Consider the following 25,506-nt stretch of genomic DNA (forward strand, 5'->3'; position numbering starts at 1 on the left):
TTGGAATGTACCTTTTGACCTTTGAGACTGCTGAGACCCTTTAGACCTTTTAAAACTTCTAACACCCTGAGGACTCTTAAGATGCAAAAGACCCTGAAAACCCCCAATATGCTGAAGACCCTCAAACACTCCGAAGACCCCTACAATCCTAATGACCCCCAAGACCCTGATAAGCCTGAAGACCCATAAATATCAGAAGTCCCAAAAGACCCCAAAGATCAAAAAAAAAAACAGACCCTTTGGACCCCTTCAAACAAAACACCATTTCGACCCCTTACACCCTTCAGGCAGATTAGACAGCTTAGACCCTTGACCATTTAGACCACTTGGACCTTCTTATATCACAAATTAAATTTCAAATAAATAAAATATCAGCAATATTACAAATAAATAAATTTGTAGAAAAGAAATGTGTGTTGATTGATTGGTGTAAATCATGCCAACAGCAAATCTGTGACGTTAGTCTCTGCAACGACGTGTGGAGAGTTGAGCGTAGTGAGCCGAACCATGCTCGTTAATACATAAAAAGAGCTCGGTCTCGGCGTGAATCCGTCCTTCCTTCCCTCCCTCCGTCCATATGTCCGTGTGACTATATGTATTATTTATGTATAATTGGAATGTACCTTTTGACCCTTTCGACTGCTGAGACCCCTTAGACCTTTTAAGACACTGTAAGACCCTGACTCTTAAAATGCCAAAGACCCCGACAACTCCCAATATCTCGACAACCCCCATGACCCCGACAACCGCCAAGGCCCGGAAGACCCTGAAGGTCCCAAACACCCGGAAGACCCAAAACCCCCAAGGCCCTAAATACCTCAAAGACCCCGACAACCCCCAAGAGCCTGAAGACCCCAAGACCCGGAAGATGCTGAAGACCCCAACAACCCCCAAGACCCTGAAGACCTCCAAGACCCCAAGGACCCCCAAGACCACCAAGATCCCAAAGACCCTGTAGACCCCAAAGACCCCCAAGACCCTTATGATCCCTAAGATCCAGAAGACTCCCCAAAAGACCACCAACACCCTGAAGACCATGAAGACCCCCAAGAACCTCGAAGACCCTAAAGACCCCCCGCAAAGACCCCGACAACCCCCAATACCCCAAAGACCACCAAGATCCGGAAGACCCTGTCGACCCCATACACTCCCAACACCCTGAAGACCCCGATGACCCCTAAGATCCCGACAACCAAAAACCGCTCCGTGGAAATAAAAATTGGAAACCTGGCATATATGAAGTACTCCCCCCATGGGAAACCAGTGTGATTGTTTTTTTGATGATGTCGTAGATGGCTTTGTTACGATGTCTTAATTACACATGTCGAACACTTTTTCCAATCAGTATGAAAATTATTGACGATCATCTAGGGATAAATTGTATTGGGGGAGGAGGGGGGATTCTTAACGTCATCGGTCATGAGGTTCGGCAGCCATTTTTTAAAAACATAAAAACGTTCAAAAATCTTCTTCTCCGAAATGGCTTAACAGATCAAGGCAAAACTTTACAGGTGGGATTGCCTATCCATGAGGAATAAAAAGTTCTTCACTGATGATGTCATAGGTCACATGGTTTGGCAGCTATGGTTTTTTAAAAAGATTAAACCTTTAAAAAAGTCTTTTCCAGAACGGAATTGAGGGGAAACTTCACCAACATGTTCCACAAGCCTTGGGGATACCAGGATATTCATGATTAATTAATAGGTCACATAGTCTGGCAGCCATATTGGTTTAAACGAAAATCTTTAAAAAATAATTTTCTCGAAACGCTCCAACAAACAATGTGAAACTTCACAATTATGATTTAGTAATCATGGAGAATATATGTTTTAAATGTCAACCTGATCGGACACATGGTCTGGCAGCCAGAATTATTTAATATTTTGAATCTGGGTTCAGGGATTTAAATCAAAATTGGTACAAGTATGTGGAATGATGTAATAATGTGGACAGAAACATATTTGATGACATCGTGATGTCGAAAAGTGCCCTTCTACTTTTTAATCATAAAATGATCACTTGCAAAAATACTATGAAGGAGGCTTTTCTGTATGTCTGCCTTTACTATTTTCTTTAATGAACTGTCTCTTTGTCATTCATTTTGAAAGATAATTGTTGGGCCCTATCTTGCATGAAATATTTGTGTAACTTCAGTAATAATGGTGATGGCTAGAGGTGTTATACATTCATGATAAATCCCATAAAACTCCTTGGAAGTGAAACATACTGAAGCTAGTGGTGAGGCGGTTATCCTGAAACAACTTGCCTTCACCTCATGGAAGGCAATCTCAGTTCCTTCTACAAAACTCGGAACAAATGTGTCTACCCTCAGGAGAGCTAGAAAAAAACATCTTTCGAATCTCAAGTCTGAACTCTCAAACTTGTCTTTCTCCTCCAAATCCTGGTGGTGTCTAGTTAAGTCTGTTTCTGGTGTATGTTTCCCCTCCATACCCTCCCTTACCTCAAATGGCCGCACAGCTGACACTGCACATGAAAGGCTGAATGCCTAAACTCCATGTTTGCTTCTAAATCTTGTGTCCCAAACGCATTGCTTTCTGTACCCACCTTACCCAGTTGCACCCAGCTGTTCCTGGACTCTCTCCTTTTCTTATGACAAAGTTGGAGAGCTTGCTGTCAAACCTCGACTGATTCTGCAACCGGTCCAGACGGCATCAGCCCACGTGTCCTCAAAGCCTGCTCTTCTGCTCTTGCTCACACTCTCTCTGTTCTATTCACCCTCTCATTTGCTCAATGTCATCTGCTATCTGCTTGGAAATCAACAAACATTACCGCTCTGCATAAAACATGTGCAAAAACAGATCCCTGCAACTACCAATCAGCATTCTCCCAATCATCAGCAAGGTTATGGAATCCATCATCGCTTCTGACATTAAATCCTTCCTCTTTTCCAATGGCTTGATTTCCGGTCATCAATTTGGATTCAGACCAGGTCACTCTACTCTGAATATGCTGCTTCTGCTCTCCCAACAATGGATGGAGATCCTCAATGCCAGATATGAAATAGACCGGTGGAATAGGTCGAAGCTGGGGAAGAAATTACTATGTTATCAAACTCTACTGATTTTTACTCACCAATGTCTCCAATACCACCGAAAAAAGTCCTGAGCGATTCACTTTGGGGAAAATTTTGAGTGCATTTTGATTTTTTGTCGATATTTCGGCTTTTTTCGTACAACGAGAATAAGGGTTAGATAAAGGAAAATACCGATTTCTTTTTTTTTCTGGGATACTAGAGTACTGCAAATTGGCTTATATATTAAACATAACGTGTTTTATCCGACTATGGCAAAATAATTTAGTTCTGACAGAGACGTCATATTAAAAATCCAAGATGGCCACCAATATACGGGTTAAACCGAAGCTCCGCGGCCGCACGGTCACGAGTCCAGCCCACCCTGGTAAAGATGGATATACATGAATACAATAAAGTAACTTGATCGAACTGGTTTTTATTCCTAATACTCTATGCATCATAGTTGGAATGATAAACCAAGAAAATAAAGGGACTCTGCTTTAGAAAGACATTATAATAACTAGAGGGGGAGCACTCGGTAGAGTGCAAAACCTCCGGCGCCAATACTGCTAGGTCACTCAAGTGAACCTGATATCCTATTCATTCAATTTGACGTCAACAGTTCTCACAGAGTTATAGTTTGCAACTTTCCCTTTTACATACTCAATTCATTCGTCATAACTAGATTCCTTGAGACAAATTGATTTTACGTGGGTATATCCACCTGAAGTTCCAAAATCAGCCGCAATTATAATTTTGGCATGTTTTTTTGTTGGAAATCACTTAAAACATGTAGAAATGCAAAAAAAGAATCGAAGTTTTGTTGAAAAAAAATTTGCAAAATTTTTTTTCTTTAACATTTTTTTTTGGGGGGGGGGGGTTGGAAATCACTTAAAACATGTAGAAATGCAAAAAAAGAAATCGAAATTTTGTTTAAAAAAAATTGCAAATTTTTTTTCTCTAACAATTTTTTTTTGGCAGGGGGTTGGAAATCGCTTAAAACATGTAGAAATGCAAAAAAAAAAAAAATTCAAATATTTTTTCAAATTGGCTGCCATAGTGGCCATATTAGATTTTGGACCAAGTCCAAAATCTAATGGCATGATCCTTGGACCAGACCTAACCCCCCCCCCCACCAAGTTTCGTCGAAATCCGTCGGAGTTTTTCCGTAATACTGTTCACAAACAAACAAACAGAAAGGGGTGAAAACAGTAACCTCCATCCATCTTTGATGGCAGAGGTTAATAAAACAAATCCAAGACGGCCACCCACTGGTGTAGATAATGCCCGAACATTGGGCATTTACACGTTGTTTTCAAAACACCTTGACTACCAAAAACGTACAGAAAACACAACAGCCTGGATACAGTTGCCTTACTGTGCTACTTCAATACATTATATTATAATTATATATCAAAATCAACACAAAATGTTACGCACACATACATTATACATGGGCTTGGTTCAAGGTTCAATCTTCATCTTCGTCAATTACAAATCAACTGACTTGTTGTGGCAGCTCTCCCCACGACAACCACCACATGCAACCACACACTTTAAGCCATTTTTGTGGCAGGAACACTGGTTTGTAGCACACTGTCTTTTGGTGCTGACTTTACATTTACAACAAATAAGTACATTTGCGGGTGCCGCATCTAAGTCCGTAATAATTGGGCGCATAATGTTTTTGTCCATAGTCCATCCCCATTCCAGTGCATCCAGGCATTTGTTGTCGAGTTTGTTCCACTGAACCATCTGGAGATGCACACGAAGGCTATGGAAATGGGCTGCACGCTCAGTCGGAGGGAGTCGTTCTGGATCCATAAAACATACTTTTATAGAGACAAATGGTTTTGTTACATTAAATAAATTAAAGGTGGCCCATATAATCTTAAATAAAATAGAATACTAAAATTTAACTAACCTTTTCAATCCTTATGGCAGTATGGCACAAGTTCAGTCATGTTACACTGATTCCATAAATGCACAATGTAAACACATTATAGTTATACTGCGTACAACCCGTTACGTCATTTTAGAATAATAGCAGATTAACAGTTCTATTACTATACATGATGTCTGATAAAGTGCACGAAGGATTCTTTGAAACACACTCAGTTTATTATATTGAAAAAAAATATATATATATATATATATATATATATATATATATATATATATATATATATATATCCATTCTTTTGTATCTAGGCCCTAAATAAAGTTCTGAATCAGTTGATTGCAAACACGGTTGTGCCACCTTGAGAATGCTTTAATTAGACCCTCATATGGATGGACATGGCACCTTTGTCTGTGAAGCGAGAAGCATACGTAATAGGAAGGAATAAATACGAGTTAGAATAGCTTTATTTTCGTGTACTCATACATAATCCATCTTTACCAGGGTGGGCTGGACTCGTGACCGTGCCGCCGCGGAGCTTCGGTTTAACCCGTATATTGGTGGCCATCTTGGATTTTTAATATTACGTCTGTCAGAACTAAATTATTTTGTCATAGTAGGATAAAACATGTTATGTTTAATATATAAGCCAATTTGCAGTACTCTAGTATCCCAGAAAAAAAAAGAAATCGGTATTTTCCTTTTTCTAACCCTTATTCTCGTTGTGCGAAAAAAGCCTAAATATGGACAAAATTTCAAAATTTTTCCCCAAAGTGATTCGCTCAGGACTTTTTTTCTGTGGTCTTGGAGACATTGGTGAGTAGAAATCAGAAGAGTTTGATAACATAGTAATTTCTTCCCCAGATCACACCAAAAGGGATCCATTCCACCGGTCTAACTGCATAACAACAACATGGTGATCAGAAAACCCAGATGGGAGAATAGAGGTGTTTAAGACAAGGTTAAGAAAAATGATTGGAAATGTAGAATTTATCAAGTCGAGCTAAGGACACTAAATTGTTGGAGCAGCTGCACCAGTTAAATTGTTGTTGCAGTCGCCAAATGTCAGTCACCTTGAATTTTGAGATGGAGCGAGCAAGAGCTCTCGTACTGGCTGCGTGTGGCTCAGCACCATGTCTATCAAGAGGGAGGTTTAGTGTACAATTAAAATCACCTCTGAGACATAGAAAGTGGTCGGGGGGGGGGGGATATAAGCAAGAAATGATTGAAGGCAATCAAAAAAAGAAGACCTTTCAGGATTTGTGCTAGGAGCATATAGATTGACAATTGTGAAAAGCTGCTGACGAATGGAAAAGGTCAGGGAAGCTAAATATCCTTTTACAATTTCTTTGAAGGAGACTAAAGTTAAAGGAAGAGTTTGCTGAAAGTATATGGCTATCCCGGCAATTGGACTTGAAAGACTACTAAAGAACCAATGTCCTTTAAGAAGTAATTCCCATTCAGCTGAAGAAAAGTCAGTGGAATGAGTTTCTTGTAGTAACTAGAACGGGCACTCATAGAGCGCATACCTTCGCCGCCACTACTTTTTTTGTTCTTGGTATGAGTGTGGGGAACTGATTTCATATCAATGGTCTTATGACACAAACCACATATCTATAATGTCATGACCCCCCCCCGACTTTCAGGAGCTACGGACTAAACAACAATCAACTCACGTCGTTTTGGCGAGTCTTCACTCGCAAGCTCGGTGAATACAACGTTTCAACAAGAGAAGGTAACCTCGTTTGATGCTGGTTTCATGCAAATCGAATAAGAATTGACTGAGTTGTGCCGAAAACCGCATATTTTTCAAGGGCGTGACCCCCCCCCCCCGACATTTTACCCCAACCGGTGACATGTGTTATGACGTCATTGTGTCACAAGATTGGGCATTAAATTCTGAACATTTTGGTGCTGGGTTCATGTAAAGCGGACAAGAATTGACCGCGTTATGACAATAACCGCATATTTTTCAAGGTCGTGACCCCCCTGACCTTTGACCCCTAACCGGTAACAAGAGTATAGGCGTCATTGTGTCATATTGCATATCACAAGATGAAGCGTTGAATTCTGAACATTTTAGCGTTAGTTGCATGCAAATTGAATATAAATTGACCGTGTTATCGTAGAAAGACGATTTGGACCTTTTCGTGACCTTGACCTTTGACCCGAACGATCCCAAAATCTAATCGAATGCTTCCTGGCTAATAACCAATCATCCCACCAAATTTCATGCAATTCGGTTTAATACTTTTTGAGTTATACGAATCACAAGATTACAAACAAACAAACAAACAAACAAACAAATACACGCCGACCAAAACATAACCTTTCGCAGAATGCGAAGGTAATAAGATATCAATGTTATTGCACTCAATTAATTGTTTAACTTGCACTTTACGGAGAGACTTATGACCACCATTGATATTTAAGCTTGCAATGGATATTTTCATCAAAAGTATGAATAGGGAAGGGACAGAGGTCATCGGGTAGAACAGCATCAACCATTATTTTTGAGTTCGTTCCGAGCACGACTTAAAAAATTCCCTAAACGATGACGTTGAGGGTCAGTAAGATTGTATCGATCAGGTCTGGAAATCATTATTCGGGTCACAAACGGAAATACGACAAGACACAGTGAAATGGAAAGGAAGAGTAAAGAGAGAGGGGGAGAGGGGAGAAGGGAGAGTAAAACACTGAAAACTCACCACAACACAGAGCAGCAGCCCACGGCGGCCATGACACCGTGCCCAGAAACCAAACACACACACACACACACATACACAGACAGAGAGAGAGAGAGAGAGAGAGAGAGAGAGAGAGAGAGAGAGAGAGAGAGAGAGAGAGAGAGAGAGAGAGAGAGAGAGAGAGAGATATATATATATATATATATATATATATATATATATATATATATATATATATATATATATATATATATATATATATATATGTCCTTTTATTAAAAAAGTATAAAGGATAAAAATTCAATACAACAAAGCCAAGGATTATATACAAGAGTGGAAAAAAAAAAAAAAGAAGAGAAGAAACCAATTCAATTTTCAAGTAATCGATAAAGCATTGATAACAGTTTATACACAAGGAACACCCCCAAAAAAATACATTAGAGAGAGGAGAAGAAGATCATAAGAAGAGAGAAAGCAACACAGGATCGACACGTACCGCCGGAGACAGACAGGCCAGACAGGGGGCACCCTTGACGAATACCCCTGGTGACAGGGAAAGGCTGACTTAAGATGTTATTTCCTTTGAGCACACTAAAAATATTATTATACAATAGTTTGATCTAGCAAGTAAAATTTACCTTAAAACCAAACCCCCGTAAAACAGCAAAGAGATAAGAATGATCAATTGTGTCGAAAGCTTTTTCTTGGTCTAAAAACACCAGACCAACATTTCTATGTTCAGCAATACAAATATCGATCATGTCACGGACAATAAAAATACTATCGTGTATTGTCCTTTTAGGAATGCAGTAACATTGATTGGGCTGTACAATCTCCTCAATCAAAGGTTTGAGGCGGTTGGCAAGAACTTTCGAGAAAATCTTGTAGTCCGTACAGAGGAGCGAAATGGGATGCCAATTTTTAAGTTGCTGGAGGTCTCCTTTCTTAGGTATGAGAGCGAGTGTGGCCCTGCGACAGCTAAGTGGTAACAAGCCTGACCGTAGGCTATCAACCAGGAGGTCAAGCAGCTCAGGTCCCAAAAAATCCCAGAAGGCTTTGTAAAACTCTGCAGGGATTCCATCAAGTCCAGAAGCTTTACCTGTGGGCACAGTTTGCAAAGCAATAGAAAGTTCGTCAAGAGTCACTTCCTTGTCAAGTTTTTGACATGCAGATTCAGACAAGGTGGGCAAAGAGGTGGTTAAGGAACGAATCATGTCTGCCTTAGTGTTTCTGGCACAATACAAGTCAGAGAAGTATTGTTTGGTCAAGCTCCTAATATCTTTTGGATAGTGTATTGCTCGGCCTCCTGGTGTCCGCAGCGAAGTTATTTGCTGGTTTCTCTTTTTTGCGCTTCTAACGCAAAAAAAACTTGGAAGGAGTATCGATAAAGCTGTAGTTCTCCATTTGCAGCCTTATTAGAGCCCCTCTGGCTTGTTTTGTACAGAGTTGAACGAGGAGGGCTTTCTTCGTTGTTAGTAGAGAACTAGTCCTTTCAGCACTGGGAGTTTGAGAGGTTGACTGGAGAGACAATATTTCTTTAGCAATTAGAGATTGCAGTGCAGATTCATTCTTGGTACAAAAGGAGCTATATTACTGGCAAAAGGTCCTGATATGGGTTTTTGCATTGTCCCACCATTGTGTGAGGCAGGAGTAGGAAGGACTCCGTAGTCGTAAAACTTCCCAAAAGGCTCGGAAGGCGACAGGAAAAGCGTCATCTTGCAGAAGACTCACATTGAAGATCCAATGGGCAGTGCCACGATTTCGAACCGGGGAAAGTATATGAAGAACAACCATGTGATGGTCTGAAAAGCCACTTGAGGTGATATCAACATGGTCTATGACATTTAAAGAGTCATTATTGATGTAAAATCTGTCTATCCTTGCAAGAGATAACCGGCCATTTGCACATCGGCACCACGTGTATTGTCGTGCAGATGGGTTGTGGAGTCTCCATACATCCATAAGGGAGAATTTGGACAAAGCCCTCTTTAAGGAGGCCGTACTTGGTGGGTGAGGCTCTTCTCCATTATGATCAAGGGTGGGATACAATGTGCAATTAAAGTCCCCACACAGACAAACAAGACCATCAAAAACAAGGTGTGTGAGGAACATTTCTAACTGTGTAAAGAAAACTAGTCTTTCTGTGCTTGTACTCGGTGAATATACATTTATTAAAGTGTGTTTATAACCATTATAAAGGAAATTAACTGAAACTAAATGCCCTTTTTATCATCTCCTTGAAAGTGACATTTTCAGGACAGAAAGAGGGATTTAAATAAATAGCCACTCCAGCACTAGAACAGGTCAAGGTACTAAAGAACCATTGTCCTTTCATGATGAGAGTCCATTCGCTCGAGCACGAAGAGCTACAACTTGTCTCTTGCAAAAGAACAACATCAAAATGTTTTTGCTCGACAAGCAGCTTTACCTGAGCTTTGCGCAGGGGTGAACGTCCCCCATTTATATTTAAAGTTACAATAGAAAATGTCATGGTGAAGGTAGGGAGGGGTTATCAGGTAAAGGGAAGTTGGGTCATGCTTGTAGCTCTTTCCGAGCTTTCAATACACACTTCCTAAGGCGAAATACTTGTGACTCAGTCACACCAAGTTGTTCAGCCTTGAGGAGAAGACGTCTTCAAGAGGTTATAAAGCCAGACAGGTTCGGGAAGGTTATAATCTTAACGTTTTTCTTTCGAAAAGTGTCCTGAAGAAACTGGAGAATTTCCATGGGTGATAAATCATCATCACCCTCCAGTTCCTTGGCTATTGCTGGGTCATTCCAGACCTCGCTTCCAGCACTAGAGGCAAACGACGAGGCCCCATCTGAGTCGAAATCCGAATGGTTTTTATTTTTCTCCTCACACACTGAAGTCGATGCTCTCACAACGGGAAAATCGTCTTCTGTTAAAGGTGCAGCTGTTTCCACAGCGGGAGTTTTAAACACCGTAACAGGGATTACCGTTTTTGTATCGGAGGCTTCGCACTCTCCCTCTGGGGCTGTTACTTCTTCCTCCTCCACTACCTCAAACACTTCGTCCTCAGCAGGGCGCGCGACGAGAGCAGGTTTGTGGTTCTTGATTTTAATGTCAGTGACCAGGGTGGTGACCAAAACATCTTGGGGCGTTGCGCTCGGTCCTTGTTCGTGAGAGGAATGAACGGAAACGTCTCCTCCCTTTTCAGCGAACACACTGAACCTGTTCTGCAGCAGAGGACCAGCTGCAGGAGCTTCTGTTTCTAAGACAGAAATATTGCGTTCATTCGATGGCGCTATCTTTTTCGAACAGCTCACCTGTGTGTCCTCACTTCCGCTTCCTCTTTTACAACTCCCCTTGGAGGACACGGTGATAAAACCCGCGTCATCAGCCGGGGAATTATCGGTTTCCGCGCTCGAATGTGAAGGTCGATCTCCCGTTGCAGACACGACATTATTATTACTAATATCGACTCTAGATGTGCCACTAGGATCGGCGCTTGTTTCTAACTGTCTAGATGTGCCACCGGATATATACTTCGGGCAAGCACCTTTTAAATGTCCGAAGGCACCACACGTGAAACGCGTCATTGTTTCTGTTGCGATGTACATTCGATAATTTCGATTTTCAACTACCAACGTAGCTGAGGCATTGAGCGATTGAGCGTTGTTTTTTTACCACCATGTAACAGTGCCCCCGGAAGGTCATGATATGGCGGACTGTGGAATCCGAACGCAAACGAAAAGGAATCGTGGAGATTTTTGGCATTTGTTGGCTGACGAGGATCTTCGGATCGGCGTGTGCAGGGCGGCAAATAACCCGTGCGGTTCCAGGCTACGGAGCCAAGGGTCTCGCCACCACGAGCATGGCAGAAGGTCAGTGCACGGCGCACGAACGCGTGCCCGCCTTCGTCGGAATCGACTTCGGCCACGTCGAGTGGGCAACGGCCGCGCTCAGTGTTCGTTTTATTGAGGCACGTCAGATCGGGGGAATGATTTCTGCAGAGCCACGGCTAAAGAACGAGGACACACGGTTCGGCTCGAACGCGGCGTGGGACGTCGCGCGAGCTCTGAAGAATGTCCGGGGTCTCGATGGTCGGAGCACAGCAGATGGTCCGGGGGTCAGCGCGATGGGCCAGGCACGCACGGCCATGCGCACGGTCTGCGGCGCGGGTCGTGGGCGAGCGTTGCAATGCAATCACTCGGACGGCGGTCTGAGCACTCGAGGTCGTCTACGGTGTGTGGGCCGAGGGTTATCGCCCATCGTTACAGTCATAGATGGCGGTGTGCGAAGTGATCCTTCTGTCCCGGGTCAAGACCTACTGCCGGTATGGTGTTCAGTGCATGGCGTGCACGGTAACGCCCCGGGTCGAGTTTTGCGGCCGGGGCACAGAGATTCCAGCGACCCGGAGCGGGAGATGCTGCCGGAGTTAGACCTGCTTCCAATTGATCCGGAGATGACAAGATCAGTGGCAGGGGAGGTTGAAGTGATCGGGGCACTGATCGGGTGTCGAATTGAGTCCACTCGTGCTGCCCGCGCATCGCGCGTGTACACCGGCGAAGCGGTTGCGCCGCTTGCAGCGCCCGACGTCTCGGTGCTTTACCGGGGGCGAAGCGCCCTACTCACGGTGTTTGTGGTGCGAGGGGAGGGGCCCGTCCTTTTGGGTCGGGACTGGCTGGCGCACCTCGGGCTGGATCTCCAGTTCGTACCTTCAGGTGTGCCGGTGCTCTCTTCGATGCCTTCGTCGAGTACCGAGGGCGAGGTTCTGGCGGCGGGAGCCGCGTCGATGCAACGGGAGCGGCCGTTCGTTGCTGCCTGCGGCGGTGATGTACGGTTCAGGAGCGGCGAGAGCCGTATCAGCTCTCGCGATGAGTTCCCGCGCTTCGGCAGCGTTCGTGAGGCAATGTGCGCCGGTGTTGTTCGGGCAGCTTCAACAGGTTGCGGTGAGCCCGTGGCGTTAAAGGAAGTCGCGAGTCACAACATCGAGTCGACAACCAAGAGACGGACTCGTGATGTGGGTTGTGGGTTGCTGTTCATTGCATATTTGTTTTTCCTTGCTCGAGTGATGCAGTTTAACGTTGTTGAAATAAATGCCAGCAGTTCCCATGTGAGAGTGGGTTTGGTGGAGATCAATCAATGGGATTTGTATTATGATCAATGTGATGTGGTGGCTTTGGGAGCGGTGGTGGCGAATAAAGAGGTTGGGTTGGCCTTCCATTGCCCCGGGCCGCGGGTAGTTGCTTTGTCGGGTGCTGGGATTTTATCAAGAGAACGCGCTGTACGGAAAAATGAGTTTGCAATGGTTCAAATGTTATTCCTATTGATTTATGACGAGCTTATGGTTGAAGTGTGGTTTAAATGGAATTGCTACCGTCTAACTGCCGTGTGGGTCTCGGAGATCGACTCGGAGCCGGGACTCGTGCGCTGGTCGGCGTTACCCCCACCTCTGCTTTCAGCGAGGTCAGACGTGCCTGGCGCCTGGGGCGTGGCTCTCTGGGTGCGCTCAAGGCCGTTTTGGCCATGCGGTGGAATCTCAACTGATTATGGTGCGTGGGGGTTGGGGAGTGTTTGTTGCTTCCAGCCAAGGGTGCTGTTCAGCGCCCCCACCAAGGTCGGTCGGGTCTGGCGGTGGCGCCGCGGGTTCCAGACAGCGGGGGTCCGGCCTCGAAAGGTTTATCTGTTTCATAATGAAGCAACATCATTCGTCATCTGGGTGTCACTCTGTGAAGCGGCTTTCTTATGGTGATCACCAATGGCTTGTGGTCTGTTTACACCTCTGTCTTATATCCAAATACTGCGTGATGCAACTTTTTTTTCTGCAAAAAGTACACTAAGCATAGTTTTGCTCTGCCACTGACAGCGAATGAGGCACAGGTAAATGGATGGCCTTGTTGGAGCAAACATTCTCCTCGGCCATGAGATGACGCGTCAGCTTGGATGACTGATCGTTTGGAAGTTCAAAGAACTTCAGGACTGGGGCGGAGGAAATTGCCTGCCTGAGGGTGTTGAATGTCGCAGCGTGTTTTGGGTGCCACTGCCATTGTTCGTCCTTCAATATCACGGAGCGGCGCCGTGATCATCGACATGTTGCATGTTTGGAACAAAACGGAAAAGGTCATTGAAAACTCTCAAGAAACGTATTGGTCTGTTTTGGACGTGGGTGTTGGCAAGTTTGTCCAAGTTTCTGAATCGGAGAGCGATGCAGAGTCGAATCGGGTGTAGTAGTAGTAGTAGTAGTAGTAGTAGTAGTAGTAGTGGTAGTAGTGGTAGTAGTGGTAGTAGTAGTAGTAGTAGTAGTAACGAACGCAATGAGCTTCATACTAAACGCGTGCACGCGAGAGAATGAGAATAGGAAACAACAGCAACAACAGCAACAACAACAGCAACAACAACAACAACAACAACAACAACAACAACAACAACAACACCCTGCCAATTGTGAATCCGTGTTGTTGGCTATGACCCTTTTGCTTCCGTTTTTGTTTTGTTTGTTTTTTTTTTGTTTCCGGTTTTTGTCACAGGGAATGATGCATGCCGGGAGATAAAGGCATCGTCGGAAACATGAAAGACCCAAATAATATCAGATATGGTGTATATTTCCTCCACTGATTTTAATAAAGATATGTCCAGCATCATAAAAAAATAATTTTTAATCGTGATTAAATGATCATCCGAATGAATCCGACTGATTATCCGCTGATCCCGAATCCAGGCCGAAGTAACCGGGAAATTGCGTATACAGTTGTCAACAAGTTATAGGTAAAGTCAGAAGCGAATTTAAGAAGAATTCTACGTTCGCTTCTTGGCTTTGCCTATTCCATATTAACAAAGTCTTCGATATCCCCTGCCATAGTAAATGAGGATTAACAAACTTATATTCCCTACTCGTGTGCAATATGTATGTGAAGTTTCCCCTTGATCTAACCAGCCGTTCTGGAGAAGATGTTTGAAGGTTTTAGGGTAAATTCAATATGGCCGCCAAACCATGTGACCAATGATTAGAAATTAACAATCTTCTGAAAGGATGTCTTGGGGAAAGTGTATGTGAAATTTTGCCTCAATCTGTCCCACCGTTCTGGAGAAGAAGATTTTTAAAATTTATTAATTTTTAATCCAATATGGCTGACGAACCACGTGACCTATGACATCATAAATTAACATTCTGCCTCCAATCCTCCAGTGGAATACGTGTGTGAAGTTTCGTGTAAATTGGATGAGGTGCGTTTTTCTATCCAAGATGGCCGCCAAACCATGTGACTTGTGACGTTATAATTTTTACTATTTATGCAGACATGCTGGAAGATGATAGTTGCAAATTTTCGCTTCGTTAGGTGATGTGATTCCAGAGAAAACATGATTTAATATTTTCTTGAATCCAACATGGCTGCCAAACCATGTGACCTATCAATGAGAAAATATCAAAAGGCACCCGTTCACCACTTGCTTGATATGTGTACCAAATTTCGTAAATATATATTGAGGGGATTTGTAGTTAAGCTCCGGAAACGAAATGTGACGGACTGACGGAACCCATTTCTATATCCCCGCCAACTTCGTTGGTTGGCGGGGAATAATAACAAACAAACACGACACGACGACGACGGAAAAAAAAAAAATCATGGAGATACCGGGGATCGAACCCGGGGCCTCATACATGCAAAGCATGCGCTCTACCACTGAGCTATATCCCCTCCTACTAGTAGCATTAAACAAAAGGAACATCTACATTAATGCTTCAGAATGAAATATTTTGCTATAAAAGATTTCAATTAAATCCTTGGATGTTTCGCCTCCATTTATACAGTGGCAGGATGACCAAGGCCTGGAGGTACGAACACTCGCTTGTTGAATTAAGCCGTCTCGCCTCCCCAGCTATAAACGGTCACATCGGTGTTCGACAGGCAGGATGATTTATCAATGTGTGTGTCCTGGACCTGCCGTCCCTCGAATGGACGTTCAATCAGGCGTTCCATCTGTTGGCATTAGTTGGTGGACGTTAAAGATCCCACGATGTCGTTTGTGAAGAGTTGGCGAGTTATGTCTCCGGCACCCTGAGGAAATTACAAATTCCTGCCCAATTAACCTGAGTTGAACATCAAGCCCCGACCTAACCAGTTAGTGGGAGACTTCAAACAAGCAAACCCTACATTGATGAACGTGGGAATAATTGTGGCCGAAGAAGAAGAAGAAGAAGAAGAAGAATAAGAAGAAGAAGAAGAAGAAGAAGAAGAAGAAGAAGAAGAAGAGTCCGTGTGACGGTCGGTCTCGTGCGGGTTCACGCCGCAGCGACGTTATTAGGCGGTGTAAACGCAACAAATCGGTTCCGTTGCGCTGTTTGCACAGTACAATTTTAGTTTGGGAATTATTACCTACAATCGTTTAATGGTCAGTAATTTGAGCCATCGAAGTAAATTGATCAGTTATTAATGGAAACGCCTTTTGATGTTCGAAGTCGGAAGTGATGAAGATTCTCCCGGTGAACGTGAAAGTGTTTTTTTTTATTGCCCATTGTGGCGCTTCCTCAGATATGTGAAACTAACCGTGTCGAGTTCTTCCTTCAATTCGAGTGAGGGACACGAATTCCTGGACGGGAAACGATTGGAAAGATTTATTCTGCGTCTCGGATGGGAAACCCCAGTTATTGGGTGTTCGTTGAACGCTCGATCGCTTTTCGTCAATCTTCGTGATTAATTTATTTACTTTTTCATCTCTCCTCATGCATTTCCTTCTTACTCCGATATTCATTCAGAATCTGTTCGTTTTCCATCAAACTGCTCGTACAGATTTCACTGTGAGACGTTAAGAGCCGTGTCCTAAGGCCGACGTTGGACATTGTGTGGTGATTTAACTTGTCTGCGATCTCTTGCTCATTTTCGCGTCTCCCCTCTTGACATGGTGAGTTGACTGGTGATATGGATTTACTTCCTGACCACTCATCATCATCATCGTCCATCATCATCATCATCATCGTCCATCATCCATCATCATCATTTGGTGTCTGTCTTTTTGTCTGACCGTGATGCATTCGGTTGTTACTTTTCTAATGTCAACTAAACTTGATAGGAGGATGAAGGGACTAAACTTGATAGGACATGATGTTGGTTATAGCGACTTAATTTTTTCCCCCTTCCCCACCTCTCTCCCTTCCCGAGGACGGTTTTCCGCCTTGAGGGAAATCCATGTTAAGGTGTACAATATATATATATATATATATATAATCATGGTGTTTTTCCAAGGTCGCTTTTAATAACAAAAGTAACGAGAAGGGCACTTGGTAGAGTGTGTACTTCTACCGCCTAATGCCTGATCCACGAGAACATATCGGGCCCAATACTGTTGCAGGGCCGGGTCTCGGTGGCGAGCACGACCGCTAGAGGGAACAGTAAAGTTGTCTCCACCGAACACCTGGAATTTAGGTCGTGACCCTCGGATAAGTCAAAAAGGCACGGGTCCCTTACAGGACCATGAATCGCCAATAATTTGACCGCGTGGGGTTGGGTTAATTGCTAAACCTAAGTACCTAAGTACCCACGCGGCAAAGCTACCAGGGAATTCACACCCTCGACAGACCTCGAGCGGGATGAGCTATTACCGTGTGTAACCCGAGTGGATGGTTACCAAGGCCTGTCGGTCCAAATTAACAATTTACTGCCTTGATATTTCTCAACACGCACCGTGCTAAGCCAATAAAAGATATGACTGGGAACGAGCTGGGAAATTCAACAATAGGGAAATTTATTACAATAATAGTGGGGCAGGAAGCGCATAAGGGCAGAGTTATCCGAATATCAGGCAGACAATATACAGTGAGCAAAAGCACTTAACAGTTTTACTTAAGAGATGGGCCCACACACAGACACACACCCAAAGAAATGGACCCCATCCGGTCTTTATTGAAGGCTTCTAGCTCGAGGAAAGGTGAGCTGGAGACCAGAGACTGCGCTTGGACCTGCCCGCCTCATGCGCTCTTCGACGATTTGGCTCGGTGGCGGGACTCAAACTCGCAGCTTCCACATGGCGTCAAGGACGAAGGCACCAGGAGTGGAGCGGCAGACGCCAGCAAGATGGGCAAAAACAAGCGAGGAGGCGGTGAGGCAGGTGAAGCAAACGATTCTCCTCAGGCTCTGACACACAACCAGGCTCCGACACCAACACCAACATGAACACGAACCTGAACAAGAACACGAACCCGAATACCCCTACAAAAGGGAGCCTGGTCTTTTATCCGCTTCCTGAGTGGGGCGGAGCCTCGGTGTCGGACGCTCTGTGCGTGCTTGGTGGGACAGGGATCAGGTGTGTTGACGCGCTGTTCGCTCCTGATTGGACAGCAAGGGGTGGTGTGGTAAAGCGCTACTTCAGTGGAGGAGCTGTGAATGGAACGCCCTGTAAAGCACTAGTTCAGTGGAGGAGCCGTGAATGGGAACGTGCTAGTTCAGTTGAGGAGCCGTGGATGGGAACGCTCGTTCAGTGAAGGAGCCGTGGATGGGAACGCTCGTTCAGTGAAGGAGCCGTGGATGGGAACGCTCGTTCAGTGAAGGAGCTGTGAATGGGAACGCGCGCAAGTTCAGTGAAGGAGCCGTGAATGGGAACGCGCTAGGTCGGTGGAGGAGCCGTGAATGGGAACGCGCTAGTTCACTGAAGGAGCCGTGAATGGGAACGCGCTAGTTTAGTGAAGGAGCCGCGAATGGGAACGCGCTAGTTCAGTGAAGGAGCCGTGAATGGGAACGCGCTAGTTCAGTGAAGGAGCCGCGAATGGGAACGCGCTAGTTCAGTGAAGGAGCCGTGAATGGGAACGCGCTAGTTCAGTGAAGGAGCCGTGAATGGGAACGCGCTAGTTCAGTGAAGGAGCCGCGAATGGGAACGCGCTAGTTCAGTGAAGGAGCCGTGAATGGGAACGCGCTAGTTCAGTGAAGGAGCCGCGAATGGGAACGCGCTAGTTCAGTGAAGGAGCCGCGAATGGGAACGCGCTAGTTCAGTGAAGGAGCCACGAATGGGAACGCGCTAGTTCAGTGAAGGAGCCGCGAATTGGAACGCGCTACTTCAGTGAAGGAGCCGCGAATGGGAACGCGCTAGTTCAGTGAATGAGCCGCGAATGGGAACGCGCTAGTTCAGTGAAGGAGCCGCGAATGGGAACGCGCTAGTTCAGTGAATGAGCCGTGAATGGGAACGCGCTAGTTCAGTGAAGGAGCCGTGAATGGGAACGCGCTAGTTCAGTGAAGGAGCCGTGAATGGGAACACGCTGGTTCAGTGGAGGAGCCGTGAATGGGAATGCGCTAGTTCAGTTGCATGGTGGTTGGTTTGTCGAATCTAAAGATTTAAAGACCTGACTATAAAACAACTTCGCAGCACACGCACACTTAATTACCCATTAAACAAGGGACGGAACCCTAACTAGAAACACATACTTACTGATATAACTGATCTATAAGGACTCTGGCTGTTGTGTGTGATGGGTTCCAGATTTGTAACAATATGTTTTTGAAATATACTATACAGTCAGTCCTCGCTTAACATCGTCCCAGTTAACATTGCTTCGTTATCAAGTCGCTGATATATTGGAGAACATACTCGTTTAAAGTCGTTTTACCTCCTAATTTGGTACCAAACTCATGGTTTTCCTCGTTTTAATGAAGCTACAGTGAAGCTATCATCATACCGTAAATAATGGTGTATAAGCCCACCCAGAGTACGTGCAGTACAGGCCTTGTATGCGCTGAGCTGTGCATCGATAACATCGGTAGTTGCGTCGCCCTCTCCGATCTCAGGTGTTTGACAAGCACGGTAGTGATCCAACTGACTCGCTGCCACGTGTTTATTTGTTAAACTGATGGAAATATCCTCAAGTGCATTGATAACATCAGTGGGTCCTAGGCTGAAGTTACTCGGGTGTGTGTGGAGGAAGTTGTGGCCTGGATGTGTGAATGACTTGAAAGGATTTGAAGATGTTGACCTCCCTATGAAGAAAGTTATCCTCGGCTTGACCAATAAAGCGGGTTTTGATGAGGTGGAAGCCGATGTGACGCAACTTCTGCGATCACACACAGAAGAGCTAACCAATGAAGATCTTAAGCAATCAGAGTTAGATTGTGACATTCAATTGATTTGTTAAAAAAAAAATTTTACTTGCACAGTAAACCCTTGCCGTCCGCTGGGGTTGCGTTCCTCAAAACTGAAGCGAACGGCAAAATCGTGAACGGCGAGAAGTTTATAATATGCAAGTCAATGAGATACGTTGCAGTATCCCCAAATAAGTCTAAGAATCTTTCATGAATTCTAAAAAAGACATTCAATTTAAAAATAAGGACGATTGAGTAAAATATGATAAAATAAGTAACATTTACCATCAATAAGAAGGCTTTTCTGCTTGGAGTAATGATGGTGGGTAGCCCCGGTCAGTTCTGCTTGAACATGGCCACGGCACGGAGTGAGCCAATCGATCTCCCAGGAGCGACCCACATATCCCTCACATCTATTATGTTGTGCTTTTGCATTTGTGGAGCCAGGACCATGTAGTCTTTCATAACGTGTTTTGTTGAGTGTAGTGGCCTGGCAGAGGTTGCAGGTGTCGTCGGTAGCATCCCCGATAATTGCTGATGAACTTGTAGGTGGAGATGGTGGAAATGATCAGCTGATGCCGACTCGCCCATAATCTTCAGATTATGCAGATCAAAATGTTTTTTTAAAACGTTCAAACCATCCACTACTTGCTGTAAATCCACGGCTGTCTTGAGCTGCTTCTTCATCACCCGCTGATTTGTCGCCTTTATCACCCCCTGCTTCTCCTTTCAAGTCGTTATAAATTGTGAGGGCCTTATGTCGAGTGTGAGGGCCACCAGTAGGCATGTTTTTTATGTTCATCTTCCAACTATACATTCAATAGTTTTTCCATTTTTTTTCAATGTATGGATCTCTGTGAGTTAATGATGCTGGTTTTGAATCAATATTTCCACCAGAACTGACACTCGCCCTAATTTTATCGTTACATTGGCGAATGTAATGAATAATGGACTTGTTGATGTTGCAGTCTTTCGCCAACACTGTAACGCGTGCACCACTCTCAAGTCGATCTAATATTTTCACGTTTTACCGCCAATGTCATCACCTTCTTCACTTTTTTTTTTATTCTGCTCTTCAGCAGATGCACCACTTAATGGATGTTTTGGACCCATGATTAAATAAACGATATACAAAGTTGTATCACAATAAAATACTGCACCTCACCAACTGCCAAGCAGCCAGAAAACAATGATTGGCAGATGCTGGAATACACAGAATATGAATTTTCAAATTGTTATATTTTCCGGCAATACGGTACAATTATAATTTAACACTTAATGTTAAATGAAGAAAAATATTATTATCCACACATTGAAACGGTTAAAAAAACCATGAAATACGAACGAGTTCAGGGTGGGCAGGGTTTATTTTGTCTGCAGTGGGAGGATGTTCCTGGAAGACACAGAAGGCAAATTTTTATATTTTCCAGCGATACAGTACAGTTATAATTTAACGCGTAATGCTAAATGAAGGAAAATATTGTTACCCAAGCATTGAAAGTGTTAAAAAAAAAACTTATGAAAACCTAAGGAGTTTTAGGAGGGAGGAGTTCATATTTTCTGTGGACACTCGGGAGTATTGGCGTGGGCAGAGAGAAAAAGGGTGTCTAAAAGGTAAGCACTCGAGCAGATACGTAAAAGATACGTGAAATCGCGGACAGCGAACACGCAGACAGTGAGGGTTGACTGTACTCTATATGTAAATGCATTTTATCTGGTGATTAAATTTTTCCTTGGAACCTCTGCACAGGCATTCCTCTAGTCGCCCATGCATGTTTCCCATGATGTGGCGCAGCATCTCCAAATAAATTCTGGAATTTTTTTACGGTATGATGTAAATGGTATGATGTGGACAAGAGGATGTAGGGAAACATAATAAGGTGACGTAACCCGGGTGACATAGTCGGGTGACGTAGTTTTCCCACTGCACCAGTACCCAGTTTCCCACTGCACCAGAAAATCGATTTTTAATACATCCCATTTCTCTGCCCCACTCTGTAATACCAATGCCCCCCTCTTCCCAAGGGGTTTCTACACGGACAAACACAGTGTTAACATGTATAAATAGATTATTGTGGCATTTCATAGGACACCCCTACCGGAAATTAATTTTTAAAAAGATTATAATCCACAAACATGTATGATTACTTTTTTAAACAGTCGCTACTGCTGTTTAACACTAAACTGAAAGGGAGAAAACCCGACGTTCTTGAGGCATTAATGCTTATCGCATCCCTCACTGACTAACTAGACTTGAGCCAAGAGCTACCTTAATGTATATACTCAGGAGAGGATAACAACATAACCCTTCCTGCTGCACCTATAGGAAGCAGGGGTGTTTTCAGTTACCAAGCAGCTAGTTGGTGCTTGCAAAGCCAGCCGTTCCTTATCGATAGTTTCAAATGGAGTGCTTGCTTGAGTGCTTAAGCCACTTGGTGAGCTACTGGTAAATTTAAAAAAAAAACATTCTATTTTACCAACCCTAACATCAAATGTGTTATTGTTACCCATCCCTGAACATCGACCTATTTGTAGATGCCACCTTTGAAGGATTCATGTTTCTCAAAAAAAAAAAAAATCCAGTGTCTTCATGGTGTGTTGGGTTATGGTTGTTCCTTGTACGTTTTGTGTTGGAAACGTGTCCTAATGACTGCCTGAAACCTCGACAGACGATGAGCCTGGTGACAAACAGAGATGTCCATGGCATGTGGGAGCTCAAGGAGAGGCTTGGATCAGGAGGCTTTGGCTATGTGTGTATGTGGCAGCACAAGGTGAGGTACACATGGCAAATGTGCATGAACTGAGACCAAGCCCCAAAGCCCACACCTTGCTGCATGAAGCCCCTCTCTATTCTGTATGCACGGATAAAGGTTGGCCCTATTCTCAAGCCAATACTGAGAATCATTATCGGCTTGTGGCATGTTATTGTGTACACTCTGGTCCTAAATGAGGAGAAAGCTTTGAAATTGAACCCAGTTTTAATAAGATAAACAATCTTAATGTTATATAATGCCCAAGTGTGTGCTTTCAGAAAACTAGTGCGTGCCCGGAGGTTCATGCCAGTATGTGCATCTTCGTTCCTTCACTCTCATAAACGACGACTGGATTGGGGAATTGTTTCAATTGGATCGGACCAACCGTATCATAAATGGCCATAACTTGGGAAACACCTGGGAAACATACTCAGGTCCCCAGCGTCAATTGTGACGTCATATCAAACGAAGAAGAAGAAGAATTGTGAGGCTTCTCTCTCTCGGCGCCCTCTCTCGCCCCCTCTCTCGCCCCCTCTCTCGCCCCCTCTCTCGCCCCCTCTCTCGCCCCCTCTCTGGCCCCCACTCTCTCCCCCTCTCTCACCCCTCGCCCCCTTCCACTCTCGCCCCTTCCACTCTCGCCCCCTTCCACTCTCGCCCCTTCCTCTCTCGCCCTTTTCTCTCGCCCCCTTTTCTCTCGCCCTTTTCTCTCGCCCTTTTCTCTCGCCCCCTTTTCTCTCCCCTTTTCTCTCCCCCTTTTCTCTCCCCTTTTCTCTCCCCCCTTTTCTCTCCCCCCTTTTCTCTCCCCCTTTTCTCTCCCCCCTTTTCTCTCCCCCTTTTCTCTCCCCCTTTTCTCTCCCCCTTTTCTCTCCCCCCTTTTCTCTCCCCCTTTTCTCTCCCCCCTTTTCTCTCCCCCTTTCCTCTCCCCCCTTTCCTCTCCCCCCTTTCCTCTCCCCCTTTCCTCTCCCCCCTTTCCTCTCCCCCTTTCCTCTCCCCCTTTCCTCTCCCCCTTTCCTCTCCCCCCTTTCCTCTCCCCCCTTTCCTCTCCCCCCTTTCCCTCTCCCCCTTTCCTCTCCCCCCTTTCCTCTCCCCCCTTTCCTCTCCCCCTTTCCTCTCCCCTTTCCTCTCCCCCTTTCCTCTCCCCCCTTTCCTCTCCCCCCTTTCCTCTCCCCCCTTTCCTCTCCCCCTTTCCTCTCCCCCTTTCCTCTCCCCCCTTTCCTCTCCCCCTTTCCTCTCCCCCTTTCCTCTCCCCCCTTTCCTCTCCCCCTTTCCTCTCCCCCTTTCCTCTCCCCCTTTCTCTCTCCCCCTTTCTTCTCCCCCCTTTCTTCTCCCCCCTTTCTTCTCCCCCCTTTCTTCTCCCCCTTTCCTCTCCCCCCTTTCCTCTCCCCCCTTTCCTCTCCCCCCTTTCCTCTCCCCCCTTTCCTCTCCCCCCCTTTCCTCTCCCCCCTTTCCTCTCCCCCCTTTCCTCTCCCCCCTTTCCCTCTCCCCCTTTCCTCTCCCCCTTTCCTCTCCCCCCTTTCCTCTCCCCCCTTTCCTCTCCCCCCTTTCCTCTCCCCCCTTTTCCTCTCCCCCCTTTCCTCTCTCCCCCTTTCCTCTCCCCCCTTTCCTCTCCCCCTTTCCTCTCCCCCTTTCCTCTCCCCCTTTCTCTCTCCCCCTTTCCTCTCCCCCCTTTCCTCTCCCCCTTTCCTCTCCCCCTTTCCTCTCCCCCTTTCCTCTCCCCCTTTCCTCTCCCCCCTTTCCTCTCCCCCCTTTCCTCTCCCCCTTTCCTCTCCCCCCTTTCCTCTCCCCCTTTCCTCTCCCCCTTTCCTCTCCCCCCTTTCCTCTCCCCCCTTTCCTCTCCCCCTTTCCTCTCCCCCCCTTTCCTCTCCCCCCTTTCCTCTCCCCCCTTTCCTCTCCCCCCTTTCCTCTCCCCCCCTTTCCTCTCCCCCCTTTCCTCTCCCCCCTTTCCTCTCCCCCTTTCCTCTCCCCCCTTTCCTCTCCCCCCTTTCCTCCCCCCCTTTCCTCCCCCCTTTCCTCTCCCCCTTTCCTCTCCCCCTTTCCTCTCCCCCCTTTCCTCTCCCCCCTTTCCTCTCCCCCTTTCCTCTCCCCCCTTTCCTCTCCCCCTCCTGCTCCCCTCTCTCCCCTCCCCTCTCCCCCCTCCCCTCTTGCCACTCTCTGTAAATGTATTCACAAATGTCTACCAAGCACAACAATTAATTCAAACCTTGGGGAAAAAACAGCTTTCAAACCCTTGGGAAACAGCTCTTTCCCTTGGGAAAATTCAAACCTTGGGATTAATTAATAATTAGAACAATGAATTCAAACCTTGGGAAAAAACAGCTTTCAAACCTTGGGAAACAGCTGAAATGGATGAAGAACGATATCAAACCTTGAAAAGGCACATACTCAGGTCACCAGCGTCGATTATGACGTCATACCAAACGAAGAAGAATTGTGATGTCAATCGTGCAAAAAAAAACAATAAATAAATAAACATTAATTGTGACGTCATTCGTGATGTCATAACACTGTGTCTTGTCAATGGTCGACAGATAAATGGCCGTAACTTAGGAACCGCTTGTCCGATTAATATCAAACTTTGAAAAGGCACATCCACGGGTCCCCAGCTATATTCCTGGCAAATTTCAATCAGATCGGACCAGTGGTCGTCAAACGGCGGTCGCAGACAGACAGACGCACACACAGTGATTGCTGGAATTATAGATAGACGAGTACGTACGTGCTCGTAAAAAAAAAATAATAATAATAATAAATATTCAAACCGCGAGCAACAAACAACAACCACACAGGCCGTTTCTTCGCTCTCGCGTGCCCGTATGTGCGTGGCCGGAAGTTCGCATATTATTCGCAGTTACGATTATTCGCAATTTAGTTTTAATACCCAATTATTCAATTAGCGCCAACGTATTTTACCTTTTTGCAATGTCGTGGCAAGGAAAAACAAAAAGAGAAGAGTAGAGAGAGAAAAAAATTTACTTCCTGGTTCGGAGCATACCAGCACTCTGATGTTACCGAAATTTATGCACCGTCTAATATGAAAACTATCATAACTTGGGGAATTGTGTTTATCTATAAATGCGCATAAGAAATCGAGAAATTATTAGAATA

At 45.1% G+C, this 25,506-nt stretch overlaps 1 protein-coding gene and 1 non-coding gene across 3 annotated transcripts in view; one reads left to right on the plus strand and one right to left on the minus strand.

The window, feature by feature from the left end:
• Positions 1–15,211: 15,211 nt before the first annotated feature.
• Positions 15,212–15,283, minus strand: TRNAA-UGC (transfer RNA alanine (anticodon UGC)). The gene has a single exon. It is a non-coding gene; the product is annotated as a tRNA-Ala (tRNA).
• Positions 15,284–16,039: 756 nt separating this feature from the next.
• Positions 16,040–25,506, plus strand: part of LOC147027043 (inhibitor of nuclear factor kappa-B kinase subunit alpha-like) — a 79,320-nt gene continuing 69,853 nt past the window's right edge. For both annotated transcript variants that reach the window (XM_085883142.1, XM_085883143.1), the window contains exons 1-2: positions 16,040–16,487; positions 22,318–22,419. In XM_085883142.1, the coding sequence (XP_085739268.1) occupies positions 16,485–16,487; positions 22,318–22,419 (105 nt within the window). In that variant the 5' untranslated portion in view covers positions 16,040–16,484. The remainder of the gene's footprint in view (positions 16,488–22,317; positions 22,420–25,506) is intronic.

The sequence above is a fragment of the Eptatretus burgeri genome, chromosome 5 (genome assembly GCF_056783735.1).
Source record: "Eptatretus burgeri isolate ZD-2024b chromosome 5, Ebu_testis_v1, whole genome shotgun sequence".
NCBI classification, from domain to species: Eukaryota; Metazoa; Chordata; class Myxini; order Myxiniformes; family Myxinidae; genus Eptatretus; species Eptatretus burgeri.